This window comes from Herpailurus yagouaroundi, unplaced genomic scaffold (genome assembly GCF_014898765.1).
Source record: "Herpailurus yagouaroundi ecotype Mexico unplaced genomic scaffold, PumYag 197, whole genome shotgun sequence".
Taxonomy (NCBI): domain Eukaryota; kingdom Metazoa; phylum Chordata; class Mammalia; order Carnivora; family Felidae; genus Herpailurus; species Herpailurus yagouaroundi.
In genome coordinates, this window is record NW_024412428.1 from 14,485,561 (window position 1) to 14,499,054 (window position 13,494).

A 13,494-nucleotide genomic window follows, 5' to 3' on the forward strand; every position below is an offset into this window, starting at 1 on the left:
AAAGCTGCTCAACCTCATTAATCATCAGGAAAATGCAAATTTAGAATCACAATTAGATCATACTCCACAACCACAAGAATGACTAAAATGGAAAAGACTAACAATACCAAATGATGAGGATATGAAGCAACTAGTGTTCTCATATATTGCGGGTGGGAGTGCAAAATGGTGCTACTATTTTGGATTTCTGCTTGGAAGTCTCCTAAAAAGAAACATACACCAATCCTGTGATATGCCACTCTATTTCTGAGAAAAATGTAAATGTAGGTTCGTAAAACATATATAAAATAATGTGCATAGTCTTCTTCTCCTTTTTTTTTTTTTAAGTAAGCTCTATGCCAAGAGTCACATGCTCTATTAGTCAATCAGTCTATTAACTGAGCCAGCCAGGCACCCCCCCCATCCCCCACCGCCAACAGTAGCTTTATTCTTAATAGATAAAACCCAGAGAATGAATAACCAAAATGTGGCATGTTTACACAACGGAATATTCCTCAACAATAAATAGGAACAAACCACTAAAACATACATTACATTCAACACACACATTACAACAAACACACATTACAACTGTAATGAATCTTAAAACATTTTCTAGGTGAAAGAAGCCAGACATAAGTGTACATATTGATGGTTCCATTAATATATAGTTCTAGAACAAGCAAAACAAATCTATAGTGATAGAATAGTAGCTGTTGCTAGGAGATGCGAAAGGATAGACCAGGAAAGAACATGAGATAATTTAAAATGCAGGTTTTATTATTATTCAGGTATGGTGAGGCCAACAGATCAGGAGATGACCACCATTAAAAAGAGTTTGTTACTCACAGTTCCCAAGAGGAGGGGGCCACTTCACACTATGCAAGGCCACATGGGGAAGCACCAGGGTCAGTTAGGAGGCAGGAGGAGTCAGAGGAAAGAAAACAAGGGTAAGAGAGTTTATTGTGGTTTCTGAGAGAAGAAACAGGCTAGGTGGGTAAGCAGGCCTAGGATTGGCTAGTTTGAATAACTTCAGCAGGCTGTGGGATGTAGGGGCTGTCCCAGGTTGGTAGCACATCACCATGAGGTGATAAGAGCAGGGAAATATTGGCCTGGAGCATAAGAGCCTGATAGAGAGAATGGGTGTGGATGGTCTCTGGATTGGTCAGTTTGTACATATGCAGGGCATGCTCACCAGCAAATCATTTACTATCTCTAGAAACTGGCTAGTGCTGGGATGAGCTGTCTCTACATGGTCAATAAGGTACCTGATGTCAAAACATCAGAATAAAAAGACATACTTGGAGGTGCCTGGGTGGCTCAGTTGGTTAAGCATCCAACTCTTCATTTTGGCTCATGTGATGATCTCGCGGTTTGTGGGTTTGAGTCCTGTATCAGGCTCTGTGCTGACAGCAAAATGTCTGCTGCAGATTCTTTCTCTCTCTCTCTTTCCACCCCTCCCCTGCTCTCTTTCTCTCTCTCTCAAACCAAGTGAACATTAAGAAAAAAAAAAAAAAAAAAAGACATGCTTAATACACAAGGGAACATTCTGATAATGGCAACGTTGTGGTTTAGATGGGTGTATGCATTTGTCTGCCTCATGACCAATGCTGGCCCTTCCCTATGTATTCCTGAATGGTGTGATATACCTCCTCCTCTTGGGAACTGTGGGTAACAAACCATCTTTTTAAAATTCAAACCAGGGGTGCCTGGTGGCTTAGTCAGTTAAGCGTTCAACTCTTGATTTTGGCTCAGGTCATGATCCCAGGATCATGGGATATCTCTCCCTCCAAAATAAAAAATAATAAAAATAAAATTAAATAAATTCATCAAACCAAACACTTAAACACATGCAACTTACCTCTTACACTGATTTAATCTTTAAAAAAAAATTTTTTTTTTCAGCGTTTATTTATTTTTGGGACAGAGAGAGACAGAGCATGAACGGGGGAGGGGCAGAGAGAGAGGGAGACACAGAATCGGAAACAGGCTCCAGGCTCTGAGCCATCAGCCCAGAGCCCGACGCGGGGCTCGAACTCACGGACCGCGAGATCGTGACCTGGCTGAAGTCGGACGCTTAACCGACTGCGCCACCCAGGCGCCCCTACACTGATTTAATCTTGATATCAATTAAGTGTAACTTTTTATCCTAAATGCTCTAATATTCCTGAGACTATATAGTATATTAGCAAACATTATGGATCTAGCCTTTTTCATTGCTTCTCAAATCTTTCTGGCTCTAACATCAAATTTAGGAACTTGAGGTTAGGAGAGGGCAGGAAAATATGAGACCTGTATCCTTAAATGATAGTGGAGAAAACAGATTGAGTAAAGTTTCATCCTTTGACTGAGACACAACTCAAAGTGACCTCTTATGAGCACTTTGAAGTGAAAGACTTCTTTCAAGTCTTATGTATTAACTAAAAATGTGTCCAGATGCACCTGGGTGGCTCAGTTGCTTAAGCATCTAACTCTTGATTTTGGCTCGGGTCATGAGCTTATGGTTTGTGAGTATGAGCCCCGCACCAGGCTCTGCGCTGACAGTGCAGAGCCTGCTTGGGATTCATTCTCTCTCTCTCTCTCTCTGTGCCCCTCCACTCTCACATCAGATCTGGGCATGAAAAACAATGAAATAGAGGTAGCATCTCCCAATATCCTTTCATTGCAGCCATTTAGAAATATCACAAATTCTAACACCAAATAAAGTATGGAAAACACAATCTTAGAATATAAAATGTATAATATATAGTTTTAAAAATACTCCTGCACTGTGTTTTTCTCACTCAGTGCAGATCACTGAAATCTATGGGACAGCACTAGCCAACAGGTCCCCCCTAAGTCTTCATTCACTCAGCCAAAGTGGCAAACGTGAGTGATGGTCTTTTGGACTAAACTAGGCCATCCACTAGCCCATGTCATCAAGACCAAACCCTACCACATTCCCATTAATCTTCAGCAGATAACACAGGCCATTTGGCAAAAATTACTCAATTTTCCTCATGAAAAGATTCATCTTTATCCACACTTAGCTTTAGCTTCTTCCTTCCATTTTTAGAAGAGGTGTTCTTCCACCTAGTTATAGATTCCATAAGCTTCTACCTACTTAGGGATGCTAAGTCCATCACCAACCCCCTCTCTAGATATAGGAGATTTTACTATTATTTGACCTTCCTCCCACTGAGAGGTGAGGTTATGTACCCTTCCTTTAGATTGGGATAGGTTTTGTGACTGCTATGACCAATAGACATACAGGAGAAGTAGCACTGGGCCAGTTTCTGGTCCCCCACCTCAAGAGAGTGGCAGCTTCCTCTCCCTGTCTCTTGGAACACTCTCTAGGATCCCTGGGCTGCCATGTAAGAAGCCTGACTACCATGCAGGAAAAGCTTCAGTTGATAGCCCCAGCTGAGCTTAAACTTCTAGCCATCCCTCCAAAGGCTCCAGACATAAGGTCTTAGATCATCCTGACTAGACCATCCACTAGCTGAATACTACCAAGTGACCCCAGTTGATGTCATGTAGACAGAATTGCCCACTGAGCTCTGCTCAAATTTCTGATCCATAAAACCATGTATCAAGCCAGTAAATTTTGGCTTCATTTTTATATCATAGATATGTCATTTTTTTACACTATAGATCATCAGAACACGAGTATCTTCACGACCTCTGTCTCTCTTCCAGGTATTTTCTTTTGGAATATAAAAACATATTCATGTCTGGCCCAATCTTATCAACATTTTTCATTTTACCCAAGATCCCCTTTTACTTATCACACACCCTCATTTTCTTTCCTTCCACTTTCCACAGTGGTGCTTCTTCCCTAGTCATGCCAATGAAATTATTTTTGCCAAGACCAATGATGTTTAGGCTCTGACAAATACAGTTAATTATTAGTTCTTCTCTCACTTGCTCTCTGTGTCATGTCATTGAACACTCATTCCTTTAGGAAACTCTTCTCTGGTCGCCTCAATTGGTCGCCTCAATTCCATTCCCTCTTGGCTTATCTTCCTAGTAACTCCTTCCTTTCTCCCTTATTTCTTCTCTGCTGCCTGTACCCTAAATAGATTTTCCCAAGGTTCTCTTTTCCACTTATCTCTTCTTTACATGGTTTGCAAACTCATCATATCCATCCCTACAACTACTGCTTCAAGTAGATGCTGTATCCTGAGAGTTCTAAGTCCATATTTGTAGCCTGGATCTTTCTCTAGAACCTAAGGGTCAATTCTGACTGGACAGCTTAATGGAAACTCCCCTGGAGTGTTCACACCCAACAAGAGCAAAAGTCACCTCCCACTGCCAGACTGCCATTCTCCTGGACTTCCCAATCAGTTGGTAAATGCAACATCTATTTGAAAGTTACACTTGACTCCTCCTGCATCCATGCTTATACTGAATGTACCTACTTAGTATATCTGGAAATGGTTTATTCCTCTTTATCCCATTTCTAAAACCATAGTTCAGGATTTCATCACTTCTTTTTACAGATTCCACAGGCTTCCGGATTCAACTCACTCTCTAACATCCTGCTAGAGTGTTCACTCTAGGTGCAAATCTTATCATATCACTCTTTGGCTAAAACCCTTTGGTGCCTCCCCAACAGTTTCAGATTCAAATTCAAATTTCTTAACATGACGAGCACAATCCTTGGCTACTACTTCTCATCTCTTGCCTCTTCCCACTTGTGCCATTATAGCCAAGTACATGGATACACTTGGAGTTTCATAAATTCACTGAATTTTCATATTCTGCCAGTCTCTATACCTGCTCTTTCTGTTACATGAAACATCCTCCCCTTTCAAAACAAATTAATAGTCACTTTTTGTTTAAAGCTCAGTTTAGCGATCATTTTCTCAAGAAAGCCTTCCTGCCCCCTTATTCTGTCTTAGGTAACTTTCCCAGTGTGATTACTATGTGCTCTTCTCTATCATGACACTTAGAACATAATTTTCTATGTAACATCCTATTGAGAGGTCTGTCTGAGCACTAGACTAAGATTTCGAAGGCAAGGATTTTTTTTACCTAAATTCTCCAGTCACCCTTTGGCACATATCAGATACTCACAGATATTTTTTGAATGAATGAATGAATGAATGAATGAATGAGTTAGTGGCACATATTTGGTTGCCAGATTAACTAGTCTCACAGAGACTTTTAATAGCAATACAAAACATTATGAAATTCATGAAAGTAATTTCTTCCTAGAAAGGAATAATGAATATTAAAAAAGGGTTGTATCATAATTCACCTTCTCAGCTTTTCTTTGCTTGAATGAAGAAGAGAAACCTTTTTGCTTTTCTCAAACTCTGGCAATGGAGCCTTTAATTCAAGCCCAGTCTCACTTCTTAGCGATTCAGAGCTAGAAACAAGAGAAAATCATGTCACAGATTTCAGAGGAAAATTGTCAGACAATATTAAACAATCAGCACCAATACACTAATCAAAGGTGCTTCTAAGTTCCTTGCTTCATGTAAAGGTGCGGTAAATACCAAAGCACTTTACCCTACATACTTGGTGAAGAATATTTATTTCAAAGACTCTAAAGAATTTATGATCAAGATCATCACAAATCCATGATTGATTAAACTCTAAAATATACAGATACAGAGTAACAGATACCAGCAGTATTAAAATATTGACTTCATTGATTATGACTCTCCAAATTATATGACTGTATCGAAAGGTGTATAATAGGAAAAAAACCACAAAGGATTAGAGGGTCACATTACACTATTCCAACCTGATCAGCAAAGGTCAGATATCCTCCATTTATGGATATTTTCTGGCTCTACCATTTTTCTAAAACTTCTCCATGCATTTTGATTAATTTTTTTTAAATAATTCCCTAAGAAACAAATAAACTAATATTATCTCCTTTATCCCAAGAGACAGAACTTAATTTGAAAATTTACTTTTATTTGTAGTGGTAGAATTCTGAAGCAAAACAAAGATTCAAGACAAGGAGGGTTCAAAAAGGAATTGCAAATAATATGAGAAAATTACAAAGCCTTCCAAAACCCTTCCCAATCTCATATCCCAGATAAAGTTTAATGCAATAAATTTCTTTCTGGTTAAAATGTTAAAATGTTAAAATATCAAGAAACTTGTTGATATTTTTGCACCACTTAAGTGAGCACATCTTTGGTTTAACCACACTTATTGGTTGCCAAGTCTTTTCCTTGTTCAAAATAGTAGATGGTCACATTTCTACAAACAGTTGATGGTCACATTCTACAAATTTCGGAAGTGACTGACTCAAAATTCTCACCATCATCATTCATGTCCTCAGCAGCTATGTTTATTGTAGCTCTATGCTCTATTTAAAATTAAAATCCCTTTGGAAATCAGCTTAAAGTGAATGAAATAAATTCACAAAAATTGAATTTTTATAAGCAGATAAAGGTCTGATCCCCAGTTCAACTGCCTATCCAATGCAGGTTTGAATACCAGCTCTAATATCTATGGGGGTGGGGGGTTGGGTGGATGGGGACAGAGATAGAGAGACCTTTTTTTTTTTTTTTTTAATTTTTTTTTTCAACGTTTATTTATTTTTGGGACAGAGAGAGACAGAACATGAACGGGGGAGGGGCAGATAGAGAGGGAGACACAGAATCGGAAACAGGCTCCAGGCTCTGAGCCATCAGCCCAGAGCCTGACGCGGGGCTCGAACTCCCGGACCGCGAGATCGTGACCTGGCTGAAGTCGGTCGCTTAACCGACTGCGCCACCCAGGCGCCCCTAGAGAGACCTTTTTTAAGGGTTGTTTTCTCACTAACTGAGGGGACAGATTCATAAGTTCAAAAAAGACATCAGGGAGAAGCTTAGTGGTAGGTGGATAACATCTGAGGCTGTTCTTGTCTATTTAAATACTCGGGTTATATGTAAAATTTTTTTCTGAAGAAGATTCTACTGTTTCTAAAAAGTTTGAATATTGCTATTATTTAACTCTGATTAATGGTAACTCAGACTCTACCACATCCAGTGTTGGGGAACTTACTACCTTGCAATTCACCCTGGTCCCCTGTGATCAAATAGGATTGTTAAGAAGTACTTCCTAGGGGTGCCTGGGTGGCTCGGTCAGTTAAGCGTCTGACTTTGGCTCAGGTCATGATCTCACAGCTTGTGGGTTTGAGCCCTGCATCAGGCTCTGTGTTGACAAACAGAGTTCTCCAGAAATTACCCAGTAAAAATGTATATTATGAAAAAGTGAAAACAAAACTAACCAAGCAAATAGGTCAGTAGAAAAATATCCCAAGTGTTCATTGCAGGAGTTCTGCATGGGCAATCCAGGTTCTTCAGGCTTCACAGAATATTCATTCTTAACTGAAAGTTTTAAAGGGGGACTATTTTAATTCTAACATCACTGGTGGGGACGATGTTAATCACACATACAAGCCCTGAACAAAAAGCAGTTGCCACTTTTTACTCAACAGAGTTTACAAAGCAGGATTTTTTAAATAGAATGCATTTTATAGATTTCAGTCTATATATAAAGCAGGAAACCACCCAGGTTAGAAAGCAAAATGAAAATACTACATTCTATTCACTCCAGACATCAACCAAATTCTAGAACCAAATTCTAGTAACTTAGTGGTAGGTGTGCTTAAAACATATTCAACTGAGATTTATTTATTAAGTTTTTATAGGTAACTGTCATACTTAACAGAAAATAAGTATGAGTCTGCAGTAGGCAGCTGTATTGTCAAAATATGACATCTGATGGTTTTTTCTTTCTTTCGTTTTTTTTTTTTTTTTTTTGCAGCTGCTCATTTTCAGAGCAAACATGAGATGACCAGAAGCAGACGTGGTTATGACCAATAGGAAGGTGCTAGACAGCTGGTGACAAGCAGCTGCTCTATTTCCACTGAGAACCAAATAAGAGTTTGCAAAGAGGATTTGGATCACCAGTTAGCCATTTCCAGGAAGAACTCTGAAACTCAGGGGCTGAAAGCCATTGGAATGTTATAGAACAGACTCACCAATCTGCCCTCAATGTTAAAAAAGGACATGAAAAAAAGAGGAGTGTACTGAGTCCTACGTCATCTGGAGTATGAGTTTATACAGGATAATCCTGAAAGTGTTTTTCAGGCCCATTTTAAGAAAAAAAAATCTTAATTTTAAAAGATTCCTAGCTAATATCCCAGGCCTAGAAAAACCACAAATAGTCATTGACCACAATGATTTCAGTAGAATTTAATTTCAGAAGTTGGAGTTTGTCCTTTCATGAGCCAAATTAAAGCTAATTTAGCTTAAGTGTTTAGATGCTGGTGATACACATTAGACAATGTAGGTGAAGAGTTTTGAAATGTGAGGTCTAATTGAAGCAATGACAGTAATTACCTAGGTCTAAAAATCTAAAACGGAAAGGACAACCACCCTAGCAACTTACTGAAGTAAACTAATTTATAAGCAAGGGTTTTGCAAGCAGAAAGTATGATAAGATTCAAGGTTAGTGGCCCTGGCTTTTAGACACGCATACAATGACACAGCATGATTAATTCCATTTTAAAGAGCAAGAAATGATGGTAACAGCTAGGGCACTAAAAAGAAAAACCCTGTGCCTGCTGCAACACTGTTTGCCCTTGTGCAACACACTTTAAACTTTGGAACACGTAAATTTTTTCTTCGCAGGTAGGGAACATATGTTTCCTTTTATTTTATTTACACTTTTTCCTTCAGACTATGATTAATAAGGATTACATGTTCTTTACAGTACACAGCACACAGTTAATCCTCAGCCAATAAAAAAGCATAAGTGGAATACCAACTTAAAAATGTATATATATAGTTTTTGGAGCATTTAATTAGAATTTTTCAAACCTTTGGAAATTTGGTTTTCACTCACCGGTATTTGAGAAATATGTTTTCCAGTATTTTACCACAATACTCATTTTTTCAATTGTCAGTGGTTCAATTAAAGTAACATCAGCTCCATGCTCTGAAACACAACCTAAGAATTTCTGCATTAAATATTGACCTTATGACTTCTATTTATAGAAAAAACATAATATATACAATAGGCACATACCTTTAAAGTTTTCAGGGGTTATAAAAACAAACAGCAAATGTATATTTTTCTTCTTGCCAAATCTGAGAGGAAAAAAGTGTTAAAATGAAGCAAAATCATCATTTGAAAAATTGGGATTCAATATTTTACCTTAAGAACTAAACGAGAATGATTTTATTTCTTTAGAACTTCAAATGATGGCATTAATATGGAATTTAGTAAAAGTAGCATCTCAAATTAGCAATGGAAAAAAGATGAACCACTTTTATTCTTGTTTAAAAAAAAAAAAAGCCTAACTTTTATCCATGTTCTTGAGCTAACCACCAGTTTACAAGAAATTTAAGGAAAAGAGAAATATTTTAAAGAATGATATGGGAATGGGGCACCTGGGTGGCTCAGTCAGTTGAGTGTCCAACTCTTGATTTCAGCTCTGGTCATCATCTCATGGATTGAATCCCACGTCGGGGCTCTGCACAGACAGTGAGGGGCCTGCTTGGGATTTTCTCTCTCTCCCTCTCTCTCTGCTGTTCCCCAGCTCACACTTTCTCTGTCTCTCTCTCAAAATAACTAAATAAGCTTTAAAAAATATGCTGTGGGGATGAAATCAGCAAAAGCCAGAATGTGAAAAACTCGGTGAGACAAATGGCCCCTTTAAAAAATACATATAAAGAGTAAGACAAAAAAAAAAAAAAAAAAGGAAAGGGATAATTGAATCTTGATTTATATAAACAGTTTAAAAAAATCATAAGATGGGTGGCTGGCTGGTTCAGTCAGAGGGGCATGCAACTCTTGATCTCAAGGTCATGAGTTCAAGCCCCATATTGGGGGTAGAGCTTACTTAAATAAAAACTTTAAAAAAAATAAAAAATCATAAACACAGAAACTTGAACACTGGATATTTGACAAAATTAAAAAACTGTTATTAATTTTCAGGTGTGTATTGTTATTGCGGTTATTTTTTTAAAAGAGTCCGTATCTTTTAGAGGTATTTATTAAAGTATTTATGGATGAAAGAAAATGATATCTTAGATTTGCTTTCAAATAGTTCACCAGTTCAGCAGGGGTGGGAGAACTGGAAGGGCCAGAGATGAAACCAGATTGGCCATGTGTTGATAACTGTTAAAGCTGCATTATGGGTACAGGCAAGTTCATTATACTTTTATATGCTTGAAAAAAAAAACAATAAATACAAGAAATGTGGTATTACAATAAACTATACTTAGGAGTTCAGGAAGTTGGAATTTCTGATAATTTAATGGGTACTGAACTTTGGCTTTGAATAAAAGGAAATTATTTTCCAAGGAGACTATTACTGTGAGACAGACTAAAGAGAACAGCTAGTGGCGCCTGGGTGGCTCAGTCAGTTAAACATCTGACTTCAGCTCAGGTCATGGTCCTGCAGTTTATGAGTTCAAGCCCTGCGTCAGGCTCTGAAGCAGATTCTGCGTCTCCCCCTCTCTCTGCCCCTCCCCTGCTCACGTTCTGTCTCTCTCTCTCTTAAAAGTAAATAAACATTAAAAAAATTAAAAATAAGTACAGAGAACTAAACTGCTAAGCTAAACTGCCTAAGAAAAAATATTCTATAATACTTAAAAGTATCACTTATTATATTAATATGTAGTTATGTGTGGTTATTATTTATTCCCTTAAGACAGGACCTGGAAGAACCCCCACTATATAATATTGTATATTATCTTATATACGCATTTGAAAATAAAGGCACATTATGCCATGCTCCAAATTACATTACAGTTGATCCTTGAACAGCATGGGTTTGAACTATGCCAGGCCACATGTATGTGGATTTTTTTGGATAAAGTATAATACAGTAGTAAATGTATTTTTTTCCTTATGATTTTCTTAGTAACCTTTTCTTTTCTCTGGCTTAGTTTATTGCAAGAATACAGTATATAATACATATAACATACAAAATATGTATTAATTGCCAAATTATCAGTAAGGCTTCTGATCAACAGCAGGCTATTAGTAGTTAAATTTTGGGGGAGAGTCGAAAGTTACACACGGATGAGAACCACACTTGAATTGAGAAAAACTGAATAAAGGAGACTGCCATTCTTAAAGTGGGTGGGTTTCATCTAATTAATTGAAGACCTAAGTAGAATAAAAAGTCTGAGAACTCCTCCAGCCTGACTACTGAGCTGAGACCTTGGCCTTTTCCAGCCTTCAGATTCAGACTGAAATATCGGCTCTTCTTAGGTCTTGAACCTGCCAACTTTTCAAATGAAATTTATACCATCAGCTTTCCTGATCCTCAGACCTTTAGATTTGGACTGGAACTACACGTTGGCTCTCCTGGGTCTCTGGCTTGCCAATTACAGATCTTGGGACATCTTGGCTTCCATAATCGCATGAGCCACTTCCTTAAAAGAAACCAACTTCTTCCCTATCTCTAGATAAATGGATAGATGATAGACTGATCAGCATCCTACCAGCTCTGTTTCTCTGAAGAATCCTGATTAATATAGCCACATTTTATTTATTCATTCATCTGTCTATGGACATTTGGGTTGCTTCTACCTCTCGACTACTATGAATAGTGCTGTGAACATGGTGTGAAAATATTTCAGAAACATCCTTACAGACACATCCAGAGGAATGTTTTGCCAAATATCTAGGCATCCCATGACCCAATCAAGTTGACACATAAAAATTAACCATCACAGGGGCAACTGGGTGGCTCAGTCGGTTAAGTGTCCAACTTTGACTCAGGTCATGATCTCGTGGTTTGTGGGTTCAGGTCCTGCATCAGGCTATGTGCTGAAAGCTCAGAATCCTGGTTCAGATTCTATGTCTCCCTCTCTTTCTGCCCATCCCCCACTAGCACTCTGTCTCTTCTTCCTCAAAAATAAATAAACCTTAAAAAAATAAAAATAAAAATTAACCATTACAGTGTTATATACATACAATGGAATATATTACTCAGCCTTAAAAAGGAACAATCTGTTAAATGCTACCATATGGGTGAACCTTTAAGACATTATGTTAAGTAAAATAAGCCAGTCACACACACAAAAATACTATATAATTTCATTTATCTGAGGTATCTGAAGTAGTCAAATTCATAGAAATAGAAAGTAAAATGGTGGTTACTGAAAGATGTTGGGAGGGGTAAAGGAATACTTGTTTAATAGGAATAGAATTTATGATTTACAAAATGAAAAAGTTCTGGAGATATATTTCACAACAATGTGAATACACTTAACACTACTGCACTGAACACTTAAAAATGGACAAGATGGGAGGCACCTAGGTGGCTCAATGGGTTAAGCATCTGACTCTTGATTTCGGTGCAGGTCACGATTCGGTAGGTTCGAGCCCTGCATGGGGTTCCACACTCGCACTGAAGGGCCTTATTAGGATTCTCTCTCTTCCTCTCTCTCTGTCCCTCCCCTGCTCATGCTCTCAAAATAAAGAAACATTTTTAAAAATGGACAAGATAGTAAAATTTGTGTTATGTGATTTTACCACAATAAAAAAAAATACCCCCCACAAAAAGAAGCTATACATGGCTTTTCGACTGTGCAAGGCATTCATGCTCCTAAACCCCATGTTGTTCAAGGGTCAACTGTATATGAGATTTATTTTTTTTAATTTTTTTTAATGTTTATTTATTTCTGAGACAGAGAGAGACAGAGCATGAGTGGGGGAGGGGCAGAGAGAGAGGAAGACACAGAATCGGAAGCAGGCTCCAGGCTCTGAGCTGTCAGCCCAGAGCCCAACACGGGGCTCGAACTCACAAACCCTGAGATCATGACCTGAACTGAAGTCGGTCGCACAACCGACTGAGCCACCCAGGCACCCCTGTATATGAGATTTATATATCTGAGTCATATATATATTGAGAGCCCTGTATATGCCAGACTCTGTGCTAGGCTCTGGGGGATATCATAAACAGGAAAACAAGGTCTCTGCTCTGATAGAGTTAATAGTTTCTTGAAGGGGTCAGACATTGAAGAAATCACTGTAGATAATTAATGAAGTAGTCAAATATGTGCCCAGTGCTGTGAAGGAAAGCCTTAGGGGCTGGTGGGAGTACCTACTTGAGAACTAACCTACTTTGCAGCCTCAGGCTTCCAGGCAGGAATGCCTCTGTGGCTGACTAGGAGTTAGCCACACAAAAGGCTAACTTTTGTTTAAGGGGAGAGAGCAGACTCAGAGAAGCAGTAAAGTACATTCGGGACAAACAGAACAAGCCCTGGGAAGAGGCCTGGGGTATAGAGAAGAGGTAAGTTTGAGAAAGTGAAAATGCCCAATATGGTACAGAGCATCTGAGGGAGGGACACATATGATGAAACCAGAGGGGTACATAGGCCTTTGGGCCAAATTAGACATTTGGTATTCAAATGTCCCAAAATATTAAAATACCAGATATTAAGTTACTGGCATGATTGTATTTGCATTTTAAAAAGGCCACTCTATGATGGGACAGACAGGCAGAGTGCGTCCTATGTGGTGGCACGGGGTGAATTTGAGAGACCATATTGCAGTTATCCA

General features: G+C 38.4%; 1 protein-coding gene across 3 annotated transcripts in view; it reads right to left on the reverse strand.

Annotated features, from left to right (window-relative positions):
* SOHLH2 (spermatogenesis and oogenesis specific basic helix-loop-helix 2) overlaps positions 1-13,494 on the reverse strand; it is a 53,955-nt gene that overhangs the window by 20,353 nt on the left and 20,108 nt on the right. For 2 of the 3 annotated variants that reach the window (XM_040448202.1, XM_040448201.1), the window contains exons 3-6: positions 9,001-9,062; positions 8,818-8,922; positions 7,196-7,295; positions 5,222-5,332 (exon numbers count right to left, since the gene is read on the reverse strand). In XM_040448202.1, coding sequence (XP_040304136.1) covers positions 5,222-5,332; positions 7,196-7,295; positions 8,818-8,922; positions 9,001-9,062 — 378 coding nt within the window. The remainder of the gene's footprint in view (positions 1-5,221; positions 5,333-7,195; positions 7,296-8,817; positions 8,923-9,000; positions 9,063-13,494) is intronic. The other variant, XM_040448203.1, reaches the window with a different exon arrangement.